We start from the raw sequence: 17,084 nt of genomic DNA, 5'->3' as shown, positions 1-17,084 counted from the left end.
TAGGCTCGGAAGATCTAGCCCCTAAGATAATGCAGAAGTTCTTCCTAATTTAATCAGATATCCTTAACCTAAACTCTCTTTACACATATCCCTAAGAGTTCTGCTTGAGCTTGTCTGACTTTAACCCCCAAGCATTAGCAAGTGACATGAAGAATCACTTTCAAGTTTAAGCCCTGAAACACAAAGAGGACCTTACTTGTGCATGTAATTGAAATACATTACTAGTAAAAAGACTTCCTAAGTTGTGATTTAAAAGGCTATCCCTCTATTAGCAAATAATAGCCAATATAGCAGATAGCAATATTATAGTTCCAGTAAAGATGTCATTTTAAAGGCTAGTAATGTTATGAGGGTTTTGAGGGGTGAGGTGGGGGTGGGAAGTAGGCTGTATGTGAGATCCTTCTAACCCCTGAATCCAGAAAGTGTTAAAACATGAGCCAAGCTAGCTTCCTGTGTTGAGGTGATCACCCAGGTGATTAAGAGAACAAAGGAAAGGGGGCTCTGCTGGCATATATCATAAAGACACCACAGTCTCTGCCCTGCCTCATTCCCAAAAGGAAACACAAAACCTTGGTAAGTGCCTGGAACCCCTGGAATCTCACACCACTCAGAGATTGGGGTGGAATGCAACAGTAATATTGCTGTGTAGTCTCCTATTTGCTGGGCATTTGGATAAACAGTGGTATAATGTTTATAACCTGCTTCCCAGAAGGCTGCCTGCAAGCAATGGCATTTACCGTTATGTAGTTTGTGCTCTCCTAGGTAGATATGCTCGCTACAATGAAAGTTTAATTTCTGAAGTGTTTTCTTTAAAGAAATCTAAAATGTGGCTCTAGAAACCTTGACAGATGGTGTTTTGAGTGATAATGCCAGGTAGCTGGTGGGAATCTCACATTAGCATTCTCTGCAGCTTTCATAGGCAGTTCACCTTAGTCTCTTTTTAATATTCACATATGTTCACCTACAGCATATGGGGTGGAAATGCCATAGCCACAGTTTACTAAAGCTTGTGAGCTGTTCTGAGTTGATTTCTAGCTTTAATAGGAAAGGCAGTTGTGAACATATATTTCATAGACTTGCTTTTATTTTTGGCTTTTAAAATATTTGTATATTTTAATTTCCCACACCCTTATTTCTCTCTCTCTCTCTTACCCCACCCCTCACTTCTCTTGAGACTCCCACTGTGTCTCAGTACATAGTTCCCCCTGCTGGGAAAAGAGAAAACTACACTCACAACGTTAGAGAGAAAACTTAAATTTATCCCATGGGTACCAAAGTATCTCCTGCAGAAATGGGTATGGTCCCCCCCCCAGAAGAAAAGCAGCTACTATAAGTATATTAAATCCATCATTGATTCATATCAGCATTCCCATTCTCAACAGAAGCACTGCATTATTGTGGTTTGCAAATAAATACTCTGTCATTTAAGAAGACCTGAAGATTCCTCAGCTAAGTAAACGTGTTTAGTGCTTTTAAGCATTGTGAGTTTAGTGCTTTTCAGATTATGAGTGTTTAAACATCAAATTAAGTTGGGACAGAGGCATATGTCCTTGCATGTATTCCTAGATTTCTGTATAGTTGTTTCTAGCTAAACATTATCACTAATTACGGAGCATAATCATCTTTACCTACCAGAGTTTCTTCATACTTTATATCCTCCAATAACATGCTAAGTAAACAATAATAGTACAGAAATGGAGGATATAAGTAAAGTATACAAACGGTATACAAGTAAAGTGAAACGAAAGCTCAAGGGATAAGTTCAAGGGAGATTTTTCTGGTGATGATACTTTTGTACCTCAGTTGTTGTTGTTTTTTGGCACAGATTAATGTGACTAGAACAGTTAGACAAAGGCACAACTTGCAAAGTTTTATTTAGTGACTGACCAGCAATGCTGACAGCTCAAAATGGTGAATCCCACAGCACAACTCCATGATGAACAGAGTCCTGTTCCGTCTCCTAGAAAGACAGGGTGAACCCAACAAGGCAAATATGAACCAAATGAAGTGAAATGAAAGCACTGCTGAATTATAGACACTGTGATGGGTTTAGCTCTTGCCATATATAGCTGAGTATGAAATTAAAAAGCACACATACACACAGCACAAGACATAATGAGTTCAAGTGAGACAATAGCATCTTGTTCAAATGAAAGGAGGAACTGTAGCTCTGCCTGCCACAAAAATTCAACTTCAGTTGTTCACTTAATGAGGAGAGAATTCAATATTAACTAGGAGTATGAAAATAAATAAAATCTTCTTGTGGAAACACATGCTTTCCATGGAAATGCAGCAGCCGTCATGGCTACAGTCCGGGTAGTTATTTATTAAGTGGAAGATACTGGCAACATTTGTATTTGGCAATGGGAACGCTCAGTATACTGAGGAGCAGTTGTTGTTTTGTATGCTAGCTCCAAAAATCTATTGCAGAGCAGAACCGGGGAGAATCCTGAGTCTTGTCTCTCCCTAAGAGTCTGCCCTTTCTTCACAGAACATCCGCGTCCAACACATTTCACAGCATGCCTAATTGTTGCTTATTCATTTGCAAACTGGACTGACGCTAGAAGAGGGAAGTGGCTCTTCTTCCGGAGTCTTGCCATGAACACAAACTGCCCTACTTGTCCTACAGCATTTCTACAGAAACCTGTCAGCATCTCTGGCTTAACCTTGCACCTTGAAGCAATGCTGCCAGCATACCGTCCCCACTGCTAAGATTACTGTTGCGCACCCGTTCGCATGTCTGTGTCAAGGCGAAGACAGTGTCGGAGGATTTCCTGCCTTTTTTCTAAAGCAAAACTCGACCCCTCTCTCTCCCCTGCACTTTCTGACTTGCCTGAGCACTGCAATCTCTAATGCGATTAAGTCGTTCCCAATCACCCGCTTCTGTCTGGGCAACCGCTGCCTGTATGTAGATCTGAGATCATATCAGAGAAAGAGCCGTGCGCTCTCTCCCTCTCTCCCAACAACGGATGTGCATCTGCACGTTTCTTAACCCGTCTCAGTTTGGTTCAAGACAGTGTAGGCAGCAGCAACGCAGAGAAATGAAACAAGAGAGAAGCAAGAGAGATCTCCGCGTTAAGGGGAGGCGAGCGAAGTCTTACCTTCAGCCAAAAGGCGCATCGCATGAACAAAGGAGGAATCCAAGGTATCTTTCTCTGCCATCAGCTCGGGTAAATATTTCTCCTGTTCCATAGTATGTTCGGCGGCACTTTGGACCGGCTGCCTGCCCGAGGTGGTGCTGGAAAAGGACAGTGGCAGGAGCTGCTCCGGGTGAAGATTCGCCTCTCGCCCTCCCCCTTGCTCTTGGCACTTGGGATGGCTCACTTCCCCATGCACCCAAGCGGCGGCAGGTGGAGCACCCCTCGCTCAGTCACCGCTTCAGGACCCCGGACAGCGCTCCCGCGGCCGCCTCCCTCCTGCTCCCCTCCCTCCAGCAGCGCGCGTTTGCTCGCCCGTCTGCGTGTGTGCCTCTCCCCCCGCCACTGAGCGCCAGCCTCATACCAGAAGCTTTAACTAGGGAGGTGTGGAAAAGAAGCCTCCCACCCATCTCCCTTCCCTTCACATTGGTGGTCGCAGGCTGGAAGGCGGGGATGCGCGGGGCAGCGCTGCGGTGGGATTGGCTCCCACCCAACCTCGCCGGCTGAAAGGCAGGTTGGGGAGAAGAGACAGGAGCGCTGCTGTCTGTGGGGAGGAGGGGAGGGGAAAGGACCAGGCGCTCCGCTCGCTGTCCAAGGTGCTGAAGCAGGACGAAGGACAGAGCAACCTAGACCCGGCGTCTGAAGCAGCAGCAGACCCAACGCTGGGTTAGAGTCAGGGGCCGAATTCTTTCCCTTGCACCCCCCCTCCCCGCCGCCGCCCTCATAAACGCCTGGCAATTCGGTTCTCAGGGAAAGCAATTAGCTCGGTCACCGCATATTTTACTGGTTTGCAGTGCTGCTTGGCTGCTTTTAATACGCACCCAGAGACTCTTTGTAACATCGTGCTAGCCAAGAAAGTTGTCACCTTTTGGAGCGTGCTGTGCTCTTAATCACCAATATTTAAGTTTTGCAAGGGGGATCAACCTTAATCATCCCATCTTCTGTCGGGACTGCTGAAAGGTGGGGAGCTGATTGTTATGACTGGTACATATAAAATAGTGGCGGCATTTTTTTGGGGGGGGGGGGCGAATACTCATTGCAGGTTTGATTCATTGCCCTGTCCTTACTATAAACACCGTACAGCAGCTTGACTCGATCCAGGTAGGTTTTTTATGACTGGAGAGCATAAAAGGGAGAGCGAACATGTTGCCTTCACCAGATGGAGAGAAAGAAAAGTGTCAAGCTGAAAGCTGCAGTCTCCTCCTGGCAGTGTGTGCAAGGAGACAGAAACAGTGCTGGAAATGCTTCCCCATCCGACTAGGGAAAGAAGCCTGATCATAAAATGGGGAATACAATCTCCATCCATTCTGAGCACAAAAAAAGCATAAGGAGGTTGTAACATTAAACCTGGGCTTCGTTTTTCGCACTGCAAACTGCCCTGGATTCAGTTTTCATGAAGGACAGTATAAAGAAATGTTTTAAATGGGGTAAAAGAAAATGTTAGCTGCAAGCCAAAAGGCAGAAAAGTACCAGCCCTTTGGTGGTGCATGGCACTGTTAAAGCACAAAAGGGAATTAATGGAGCAGCTAATGTGGTTTGCTTTCTCCGCCACTCCGATTCCTTGAAGTGTTCCTTCCCTATGCACATTGCAGCCTAGTGCAAGTATAGACAGCATGGTGCTCTCCAGGTGTTGTTGGACTACAATTCCCAGATTCTCAGAGCACTGGCTATGCTGGGTGGGGCTGGCGGGAGTATCTAGAAGGCATCCCATTGGCTACCCTACCTTTGCGCATCTCTTCTGGAAGATTTTTAAAAGGATAAGATGGAATGGTTATAGAAAGGCATTCACACTGAGTTTTCCTAAGAGCCTGGCAACACAGATTGCCAAAGCTGGCAACATAGATTGATACTAGGTACATACTTCCCTGAAGTCCCACTGTTGTTAAACTGGACATCATTGCTTCCTCCTCAGTTCTATAGTAATGGATAAAGTCATCCAAAGGCACATGAAAGGCACACCCTCAAAATGACAATTAAACCTCCAGACCTTCCAAATGGCTACTGGAAATGGCATAGAAATACATTGGGGTCTCATTAATCTTCATGAGACTTGAGATCTGGACCTAGGAACCATTTTTAATTAGGGATTGAAGTAACCAAACTGGGTCTGAAACAAATTATATCTCAAAACAACACAGCCAGTTAATTCTCAGTGTATGACAGCTGAGCTTCCTTTCATGGTTATGGGACTTCGCCCTCTCCCAAAAGCTGTTGATGGAAAAGTAAGGCAATGATTTGCCCACGACTGTCTGAACTGGAATTTAAAGCAAGGTCTCCAATTCCAAAAGCTACATCCTAGCCACTAGACAGCACTGATACTCAAAGAATATGACCATGTTCCCTTAGTTTCTGGTACTTCATGTAGCCCCCTCCCCAGAAATTGGCTCTAGAAGGGTCAGGAGAAGCCCCAAAACAGTGTGCAGCGAGAGGGAGAATCAGTTCATCTGGCAAGCTGAAATGCATGTGCAGATGGAACATTCATCATGGCATCCAGCATCTCAAAAAGGCATCTTGCTGATATTCTGGTCATATGCAAATAAGTAAGTAAATAATTGAATTACACTAATACAATGAAAGCAAAATTTTCCACACTAACAATTTAAAAGTTTTGCCTGGGGCAAAACAGGCAAGGTTCAAGATCTGAATCAGCAATCAGGAAGAGGTGCTTACTCTCAGGCAGGGTCCTTACACAAATGACAAGCTGGCCAGAGCAAAGAGCAGGTTCTGAGACCTGCATTTGATGGGCAGGAATCGGCCCTTGGATGCAGCTGACTGACCAGTACCACTAAAACCCCGAGAGAGAGAAATATTGCTGCAACTGAAATATTGCATGAGGGCCATTCAAATCTAAATATATACAACAGCGCAACATCTGCAAATACATGGATGCACATACATGTGTGTGTGTGTGTGTGTGTGTGTGCATGTGCGTGTAACTACACACGAATGAGGTTGGTATTAACATCTCAGCTCCAAGGAGTTGAGATATGTATATGTAAAAAACAACACAACAAATAAAAGCATTATTTAAACTGATGTAAAAGCTAAGAAGTGATAGTAATAGGATAGATTTACAAATGGGAAACTGCAGGGCAGCTCTTGGAAAATATATCTCTGTAGTGATATATTTTATGCTGTTGAATAGTCTATCATGGGGATGGTTAAAAGCTCTGCCATCCAGAGAGAAAACACACAGTACAGAACAACTCTGAGTGGTCAGGAGAAGAATGTGAGCAAATATCAATTAAAATAATGGCTTTTTTATTCCATTATATTAACAGATGCTCCTAATGAGTCTCCTTTTTCAGTTAAATGAACTCACGTTGATAGTCTTTTGTTGCAAAACAGAATGGAATGCTTTGTAATAAAACTGTGGTGTGGCAGCCTCTGAGTCCCAGATAAACCAACGCTATATAGATGCTATCATTGTTTCAGATAATTCATTATCATAGCATGATGCCCTACAGGTAGGCCTGGAAGCACAACAGACAGGCTAGTCAAAAAACAGTAGTTCAGGAAGAAATATTTCCACAAGATATGAGAATTATAAACAAGAATACACAGTCAAATAGTCCACATAGATACAAGAAGGCATCACCTTGAAGAACAGAATAAATCTTTCATTCTTGCCATTTTTTAAAAAAACAAACTGCTTTTTATTTGTTTTTTAAATCTCACTCTAAATAAGCACTCAGTTTGTTCAGTCTTCAAATATTCAATACATTTGCATTCATTTCTAAGCTCGGCAGAACAACTCCTTTGCTGTTAAATGATTCCAATTATCTATATAATACATAGTCCCCTCTTTGTTGGGAAAGAAGTGTGGATGTGGTGGAATGTATTGCAAAAAAAGAAAAAGAAAAAAGAACTAAGTATTGGATTAAGGTGTCACGGCAACAGAAAACTTGGAAAGAAGAGCTTTTTGTAAATGGCAGGTTTTTATCCAAACCAGCTGCTCTTAAGTAAAGGCTTACCTATGTACGACATGGATAATGATCCCGATGACTAGGCTAAAGGGGATGTAAACTGGAGTGAAAGGCAAGTTGTCCTAGACTTAATTCAAAATCAGTTCAGGCTTTGCAAGCTTTTCAGTGAGCATTTGGGAAAAGTTTCTCTCTTTTCTAGGAGTTTTCTCCCCACCCATAATGCCGGCAAAAGTGTGCTGTGGTGCTGCAAGCACGCACATTACCATTGATTCTGAGTGCAGTAATTTTCAGAACAGTTCATCAAGTGAAACAGGGATCTCAAATTTGTGGGGCTTTGAAATTGGAAAGTTGATGTACAGCCCCATTCTGTGCATGCTTACTCAGATGTAAATCTACCTGAGTTCAACTGGCTTTCCTTTCAAGGAACTATGCATAGGATTGCATCCATAATTTATTGGGGTCCCACAATTCAACAGCGGCTGGTTTTTGTAACTCACATGCATGTCTCATACATGAGATGCTTGAATGTGAAAAGGTAGCCAAATGTATAAATGTGATTGTTTATGCATGGCATTGTTTTGTGAATTGCAATGTGCTTTTGCACATAGCTCTGTAAGGTGCTGTGTTACAAACTGCTATATTACGAAGTGGTTAAATATGTCCCTCTCATTATATTTCTGTTTGATTAAAACAAGCAGTACTGGATGACTATTTTGCTAACTGAAATCTTTCAATTTGATGCCCCTACCAAAGAAGAGGCATCTGCTTCAGATAACTTATTGGTGCACTAGAAGTGTTTTGTGAACTCCATCTGAAGTGAACCTTGCAGCGGATTTGGGGCTTCCTTCTACATGGACAAACCTGAGATCATGAGCTTTCCCAAACTGTTCTCTATAGGCTACAATCAGGGGCATCATATCTCTTCCATATTGAGATGGAAATATAGTTTGCACAGGTGTGTTGAAATGAAGGATATGAACTGAAGGTATGCAAGTGAAATGGAAAGAAAAGGCAATGAGGTTCTGATGTAGGGAGGCAATGGAATGCAAGTGCCCTGGGATTTAACATGGAAGAGTTTGGAATGAAAGAGTGTAGTGAAAGGAGCTTGCACAATATTTTGAGCTTGTCTAGTTAGACAGTGATCAAAAGCAGGGGAAATTGACCAGGGTCAGCCAAGGTCAGTCTGAAGGACATGCAAAAGTGTTCAGCTAAAGCAGTGAAAGTACTGACAGAAAGCATCATGCGGTCAGGATAAGCTTGGGAGGAGTTGCTGAAGTATGGGAGGGCGAGACAGAAGAACTTAACAGTGGTAGGTGGACTGGAGGCTGTAGAATAAATGGAGAGGGAGAGGGCTGGAGGTTAAGAGAGATCAAACAAGGGCCAGAGAAGGGAAATTTACTGATAGCAAAAAGCTCATCGAGAGAACAAAGTCAAAAACATATGACCAAAGCAGCAGGCTGCAGAAATGCTGATCAAAGGAAATTGTGACAGAAAGCAAGAAGCTGAGAAATCAGAGTCTTCAGATAAGGGCAGGGACTTGAGCAAAAAAGGAAGGGGAGGAGGCAGAGTGAAGCATCAAAAGCAAGGAGAAAGGATGTGACAGAGCTCGGAGGAGGTGCAGAGTTGACACCCACATGCAGGGAACGAAAGTGGGAGGGAGAATAAAAAGTGCATGAGGACCTAGAAAGAAAACAGGCTGAACCACAACAGGGATTCAGCTCAACCATCATGTTTAGCAGCACAGAGAGCCTTGTTTCATTAAGGCAAGGTCTGGTCAGAGGATCTGAGCCCTTCCTTTGTGAGGGGAAGAAAGTCCAACGGGCAGGATAGGAAGAGATGATGCAACATAAAGAGTTTTTTGTGGGATGCCCTTGCGAGTGACATGCACCTGTCTCCCTCAATATTAACGAATTAGTAGTATATAATTTATTTATTTTTTAAAATTTAAATCTATTTTTATTAAAGATTTTCTTGTTTTACAGAAGTAAGTGTAATCTCTCTCATAAAAATAAATTAGTCACAGGAAGGGCGAGTGCTCTTGTGCTCACATACTGCTGCTGGTTTTCCACAGGCATCTGGTTGGTTATTGTGAAAAAAAGGATGCTGGACTAGATGGGCCATTGGTCTGATCCATCAGGTGGTTCTTACATTCTTAAATGTTCAGGAGGAATTTAAAAATACTCCTGGCCAAACAATACTGTTTCCAGAGACCTTGAAATGATTAGCTGTGAGGGTATATGATTATTTTTAGATGTTTTGAATTGTTTCAAATGCTTTTAGGTGCTTTTAAATGTGTAAAGGATTTTTTTTTTTTTGTTGTATTGTTTGGCTCTAGGCCAGGCTTCCTCAATCTTGGCCCTCCAGATGTTTTGGGCCTACAACTCCCATGATCCCTAGCTAGCAGGACCAGTGGTCAAGGATGGTGGGAATTGTAGTCTGGAGGGCTGAGGCTGAAGAAGTCTGCTCTAGGCCTTTTTCTATTTGCTGCCCTGGCCTCCTTTGTGGGGAAGGGTGGTATACAAATGGAATATATATATAGCAAGCAAATAAGTACAAGCAATACAGGTGCAGATGGGTGAAAAGTTGTGGCCTGTAGTATAAGTCTTCCATTAACATTCTTCTCTGAAACTCCTGGCTGAACACACCAGGTGTCCCAAAGCCGGCCATTACCACAGAGCTTTTAATAGGGAACGAGCAATGGAGAATGAAAATAATTGACATTTCTTTCTTCTTCCTCCTTTTTTACAAAGCGAATTGGCATTTTAGTTCTAAACCATGACAGGGCCTGATATCTTGGCACTTTTGCTTTCTAATTATATTTGGCTGAAATGTGTATACCTATTATAAATGCCCACTATGCCTATTCTAAGTTTAAAGATGTATTTGAAAGAACGGTATGCTATTCTAAAGGTTTGAATTGTTTGCATCATTCTAAATGCGAAAAAATAAATGCACCTTGTTGAAAGGTGACCCATTTGCACCTGTCAGGTGGATGGATTGGTAGGGAAGGGCCATTGTGTTATTCTAATAATGCCTTGCTCACTTTATTATTTTGACATCCATTTTACCTTTCAGCTATCAGTAGCTGCTGAAACAGAAACAGAATAGGGTACAGTGATCCTCTGCACGGTTAACCAATGGAAGAAGGAAGGGGGAAGAAAGGGCTGAGTTCAGAGCTACCTGTGGCGTCATTAAGTTACTGGGAATGTGATGTTACACAGGCACTGACAAAATTAAAATGCACTCCTAAAGGAGGATGGCTTGTGTCTGAAAGAAGCTTGTTACACTCCTAGCAGTATTGCATATCGTTAGAGATAATTGCTTCTTCCTTTTGAGTAGAACGTTGGATCTCAAAAGTCTAATGAAGTTTGAGTACAATAGTGGCTAGAGATAATAGTACACAAATCTTCATTTATTGGACAACATGCTTGATTCAAGAGTCACATGGGGATGGCAGACCTAGCGTAAATTAGAGAGGTTTTGTGCAGCACAAAGATTTGTATGGGATAATGATTCGCTTGAGTTGCATAGCTGCAGGGCTAGGTCATCATTGCTCATGAGTGCAACTTCAGAATTTAAGAGCTCCATCTTGTTATCACAAATTGGAATCTGATTATATTCTTGCAGGTTCAGGCTGTACCTTGCAGTTCCTTACTAAAGAGCAGAACTGTACTTTGTTCTACTTTATATTTATGCCAGTACTTTAAGGAGTTTATTTTAAATGTGTGTTAGATTTTCTGCGATAGAGTCTACTCTGAGTACTAATTAATTGTAACCATATGTTGAGATATCATCAGCTCTTTCATTCTGCATGCATTGATGTCCCCCCATTAATTACTTTTTTTAAAAGACCGGGTTTGGAAGAAAATAGACTGGACACCCCTTGTTCATATGTGTGTTATTGATGGGCAGGTGAAAGACTGAAGGAGAATGGAAAGGGAAATACAAGGATCTGAAGGATCATGGTGGGGAGAGAGAGGAAGGACCCCATCACACTTCCTTCATGGGGTAAATAGGTTTATTTATTCCATGTCAATCTGAGAAGACCTAGATGATGTGTCCCATCGCAAATGTAAAATAAGGACTACTTCATGAATTATATATTTTCATGTTAAGACCTAAGCCTCTTAAGTGTGCACCTAAGAATGAAAGGATACATGAGAGAAATGTGTATTTGCAAACATATTAGCATACAGGGACACATTCATGAGGCAGGATTGGCACTGAACTGTACACCTGCTGGCATAGTCTGATTAGAGGCTGGATACATATCCAGAATGTATGAAATAGCCTTTTGGTGCGAATCACAGGAAAATTCTCAGTTTGCCCGCATTTTAGGACCCTTACCTGAGGCTCTCTCTAGCTATCTAGAACAATGAATGAATGAATGAATGAATGAATGAAGCAAATTTTCTTAAGGGCTTCTCTGGCAGTTTTCAGAATCATGGAGCACATACAGTTCCAGACAAGGTAGACCTTTCTCCTCTACTATATTGGCACTTTCTCCCTCCCCCCCTCTCTCTCGGACAGACAGGCAGACCCAATTCCACAGCACAAACCCCTTGGGCAGCTGCAAAGGACCCAGTACTTGAGCAGGGCCTATGACTCATATCTGCCCTGTCTCGTCTCCCCATTTTAAATGTCTGGTTTTCAATACAGAGTTTCCCACAATATTCTACAGTAGGGATGGACAAATGTGTTAATTTAAGCTCACTCTGTTTCTCATCCCCCCCCCAGTCTTAAATTCAGTTCTCCACATTTCTGCAGCAATTTGGGGTTAAAAATAAGTAAATCTCCATGAAATTTCTTCAGCATTTTAGTACAGATTTCTCCTAGTACCTTTTATATACAGTTTTGACTAGTGCACGAATATTTTGCAAGCAATTTCTCCTGATATACTGCATATATTTTCAGATATATCCATTTTTATGCACTCTCCCCCTTAGTACAGGCATCCTCCCCCCACTCTCAGGACCAGAACCAGCTCTGTGGGCTGACAGGAGAGAGGAATGTCCATCATAAAACACAACTTTGCTTTTGTTCTTCCATATTAAGTTAGGGTAGAAACAGGAAGACAGGATAGCAAGCAAAGACCACACAGTATCCATGCACTTGAGGTGCCAAGCAGGATAAATACAACAGTACCCCTTTGTTCAGAACATTTACCTGATGTAACCCCACCCCATCCCCATTGCCAGATCTTTGGAGGCTCTGGTTATGTTGCGGTTGCCCCAGAGAGGCTTGCAGTTAAAGCCCTGCCTGGCCTTCAAAAGCAAACCTAATGGGAGTGGGAGGTGTTTTTGAGTCCTAGGTTCACTTCCTCATTACTGCAGTGCCTTATTAATCACAGATGCTCAGCAGCTTTAATGGGAATGCTACACAGTGACGCAATTAGCTTTCCATCAGGTGAGTGCACAGCAGAAAAGAGTCCCCAAGGAATACTGTTCACTAGCAGCAGGTGTTAATGAGGTACTAACAAGGCAATATGTCAGAACACAGAAAATTGCCCATTAGCCAATATCCATGGAGATAATGTTGAAGTATGGCACCTTATGACAAAATATTTAAAATAGGTGTGTAAACAAGTGTGTATTGAAACAGGCTGCTGCCACTCAGACTCTAATATTGCACAGTTGAAAATGCAGGTATGTCCACTATCTGATTTCATGGCGAAGCTCACAGTAAGCCATCTAATCTAAGCCCACGATTCTGCAAGCACTTGAATGTTCAGCAGCTCGCATCCCATTACACAAGGGAACTTTGCGTCGTCGTTTTTCACATGTAGTTTCTGAGGATGTAAATGGCAGGAATGTTGAAATACACACCGAAGTCAAGGGAATAACAACAACAACAAATTATTTATACCCCGCCCATCTGGCTGGGTTTCCCCAGCCACTCTGGGCAGCTTCCAACCGAATGTTAAAAACACAATACAGCATAACACAATACACAATACAACACAGAACATCACTGTAGATAACCATAGCAGACCCACTGGTTTAAACCTGAGTCTATCCCAATCATGTATAAAGGGAAAGAGTGGCGTCCAAAGGAGTACTATGGACCCACCCTGCTTACTTCCCTATAGCTTCTCCTTCCAAACACTTTTCTCCCCAGGTAAGCGCTTATATGAACAGACTGCACCAAATGAAACCTTGGGGTAAAGGAGGTCTTAGCACCCATCTAACCACTCCATATACTCTGCTCTAAAATGTTTATGTGGATCTTCCTGAAGCAATCACAGTTTAAACTGCATTGCATACTCAGGGGGGATCAGCACTGATTCTGGAGTCCCCAGTGATGCACCTGTACGATATCTTGTTTGCAAGTATGACTCTTCCATATTCTGAGGTGCAAAGCTAAAACAACTCAGAAGTGCACCTAAGGGAAAAACAAGAGAGAAACATCTGATGTGTTTCTGACTCATCTGTTGAACATGTCAACTTCTGATGCCGACTTTCAAAGTTAATGGGCTAGCATTTTAGTGTAGGAGATGTATCTTTGTAAACAACCAGTTGAGCCATCAATTTAGAGCTAAATGAAGCCGGTGGCCACAGTGTAGATAACTGTGGCTAGCTTTTCTACATGGCACTAAGGGTTTGATATATGACAGTTTAGGAAACAGACTTGTATTGTGGTGAAGGTCAGGAGGTTGGTGGTTCTTCATTAGAATTTTATTTGTGTGCCAACCAGAGTTCCTAATCTAGATCATGCCTAGTAGGTGTAAGAGTCACAAAGACAATGATTCCTCAATTTCATTCTTTCTCAAAGGGCAGCAGCATGATCTGTTGGAATAAAATGAGAATTTCCCTAATCATTTATGGAGATATTATATCTCTTCACCCTAGGCATAATTTTATTCATTCATTGGACTGGATTTACAGGCCACTAAAAGAGGAAGACAACTAAAACAAACAAATGAATGAATTTACCAAATCAATTTACATGATATAATGGGAATACTAGTAGAGATTGCAGAAAATTCTATTTTAAGAAAAAAACCTATAGAACCAAGTAAAAATTAATGATAAACAAAAATGAGCTCCCTTTTGTGGCTTGTTTTCATTCAGCGGTATCCAGCTATAAAAGGGCTCTCAAAGAGTGCTACCAATTAGCTGTCAGTACAGAACAGCTTCAGAGAGTAATCCCTAAGCTTCCGGTATCTTTGTGACAACATCCTAATCTCTGTAAATTATTTGGAGTTGCATTTTTAAAAAAAAATCCATTAGAAGTGCTTGCTCTTCTCAGTGTAACACAAATGGCTGCTTAAAAGTGCCTGAAATGATTTCCTTACATGCTTGAGTGAGGAATTATATGAAGTAAGAAGGCTTACACTGACTGGTGGTGGTTGGTGCCCACTAGGAATAGTAGGGCAGAAGGCAAGGAGCTCAAACGGTGGGAAGAGTCAATGAGAGGCAGGGCCTACAATTCTAGTTTTGTCCCCATTTGCCCTCCCTGCTGAGTTCTACAAGGTGCAATGCTGGGACTAAAAAGGAGGAGGAAGCTGGCAGGAAGTGCCATCCCCTGGACTGGTTGATGATAACAGGCAGGTGAGAGCCGAATGAGAGTGCCCTGAGACCGATGGGGCAAGACTCCATTCACTCTAATGGACCAGTTTCCACAGACTTCACCAAGTAAATTTTAGTCAGATGGAAAGCAGGGGAAGACACATACGTTTTCATTTAAAAATGGAATACAAACCACTCCCACAGTCATATTCTCTTTCAATGGGACAGTTGAACATTTTATTTCTTTCCTTCCTGAAAGAGGTTTACTACCAGAGTGCTGCATGCTTTCCAAGAAAGGCACTGAGGCTGCAAGGCAAGTCATCCAACCCTAAGCATTGGGATGGATGAGTCACTCTGTTTCTGGTCCTTGTCAATGCATGTGTTGAATCCATCCAGTTACCACATTAAGATGTGGAAAATTAATATGCATATGAAGTTAAATATATATTATGTTGCGGTTAGCATTTATTTTGCAGATTCGATCACAAGTTATATATTAAAATACACACTTTCAGAAATGTGCTCATTTCTAAATGTATTTTATCCTAAAATACCACTTTGTTTCAGGGAGGTGCAAATTAAGTCAGTGTGCTTAACTATATGGACTAAACAAAACTCTCTTATATTTCTGCTATAGTGTAAGTCCCACTGATATTGGTGGGGCATACTTCTGTGTAGACATGTATAGGGTTGTGTCATATGTTGTCATACATGTGTCATACATGTGGAGGAAAACCTTAAACATGTTGCAGAGTTCCCCCAAAATAGACCAGAGGCAATAGTACTTCATTCAGCAGAGCTTTACATGTGCTGAAGGCAAAAGTAGCATAATAATTATCAAATCCAGAACAATCAGAATTGGCTCAGTGCATACAAAATCCAGTTGCAGCATAAACTTAACTCATAATAAGACTAAACCTTACCACTAAGCATTCTATGTACAGAAACAGAAACACCACACCAAAAGGAAGAGAGAGAGAAGAGAAAAGTAAGACCCAGGCTCCTTTTGGCCTATATTTATAGTCAGCACGACTCTGCAGAATACAGATAAGAGAACTAGTTCAAAGCAGGTTCCCAGAAGGTATAACCCAAACAATCATTAACCCTTCTGCCTCTGCTTCTCTCACACAGAGAAGCTTCTAGTAGCTTCTAGAATTAATCAGAATAGGAAAGATCTTTGCACATGAGATCAATACTTTCTGCACTAAGAAATGCAAACTGACAGGTTGCACCACAGGGAAGGGAAACTTCTGGATTGTTTTTGTTTGAGAGGATGTTCAGTTGCAATGGTGGTCAATACCATCCATTTCATTTGAAGAATTCAATATTGTCGATAATATCGTTATGAATTGATGGACCAATTTTTAAAATTTATATACAGCATTTCATTTATATATTTCAAAGCAGTTAACAATATACACAATAATTAATGCTGTCCCACTGCCACCCCTGGACTCTTTTCTGCATTGAAGAGTCTGGTCTGAACTAATAGGTCTGATGTTGTTAACATGTTTGGCAAGCTGCTCTTGGTGTAAATGGCTGAGATATGATTTGTACTCTAAAACAGTGTTCTTCAAACTAAACTTCGCAAACCCCTTTCACATGTATTTGTCTGCCTAGAAGTCCATATCCCATGGGATATGGAGACCTTTTCATGTTGTGGAAGATTTTGGGGTGCATTCTGAGTCACACTGCCAGTCTATAAACAGAGTTGTCTAGGCCTGTTTGGACTCTGTCTTTGTCCTACCTGCTGTTCCTCAGAAACTATCCAGGAGCTACGCATCTGAGTGCAAGGCTAGCTTTACTTTCAGGGAAACTTGTCCACCATTGTTGATCTTCACATCAATGACACCCTGCTAAGCTTCTAAGGAACCCCAGGGTTCTTCAGAACACAGTTGGAAAATGTCTGCCTTGGCAAATTAAGCACAAAGAGTAAGAAAAAGGCAGGAGGCTATATTCCATGTTTTCTTTTTGGTATAAGTTCAGTTTTCAACCTGCCTAGGTTGTACTGCCTAGGGGACGCAGGTGGTGCTGTGGGTTAAAGCCTCAGCGCCTAGGGCTTGCCGATCGAAAGGTCGGCGGTTCGAATCCCTGCGGCAGGGTGCGCTCCCGCTGCTCGGTCCCAGCGCCTGCCAACCTAGCAGTTCGAAAGCACCTTCGGGTGCAAGTAGATAAATAGGGACCGCTTACCGGCGGGAAGGTAAACGGCGTTTCCGTGTGCGGCTCTGGCTTGCCAGAGCAGCGATGTCACGCTGGCCACGTGACCCGGAAGTGTCTCCGGACAGCGCTGGCCCCTGGCCTCTTGAGTGAGATGGGCGCACAACCCCAGAGTCTGTCAAGACTGGCCCGTACGGGCAGGGGTACCTTTACCTTTACCTTTAGGTTGTACTAAGTGCTGACTGGCAGCAGGAAATAAAATAAGTGGCCCTCACGTTGACCAGTATTGATCAAATCCCACCCAGGTCAACAGCTGGAAGCTTTCAAGCCTTCAAGCAATCTGATGCATCAAATGT

General features: G+C 42.4%; 1 protein-coding gene across 11 annotated transcripts in view; it reads right to left on the bottom strand.

Annotated features, from left to right (window-relative positions):
* Nucleotides 1-3,475, bottom strand: part of KHDRBS2 (KH RNA binding domain containing, signal transduction associated 2) — a 357,107-nt gene extending 353,632 nt beyond the window's left edge. For all 11 annotated transcript variants that reach the window (XM_079970540.1, XM_079970539.1, XM_079970535.1 and 8 more), the window contains exon 1: nt 3,102-3,475. In XM_079970540.1, coding sequence (XP_079826666.1) covers nt 3,102-3,192 — 91 coding nt within the window. In that variant the 5' untranslated portion in view covers nt 3,193-3,475. The remainder of the gene's footprint in view (nt 1-3,101) is intronic.
* Nucleotides 3,476-17,084: the final 13,609 nt, after the last annotated feature.

This window comes from Podarcis cretensis (assembly GCF_951804945.1).
Source record: "Podarcis cretensis genome assembly, chromosome: 3".
Classification (NCBI taxonomy): domain Eukaryota; kingdom Metazoa; phylum Chordata; class Lepidosauria; order Squamata; family Lacertidae; genus Podarcis; species Podarcis cretensis.
This window is presented reverse-complemented; position numbering and strand designations above follow the sequence as displayed.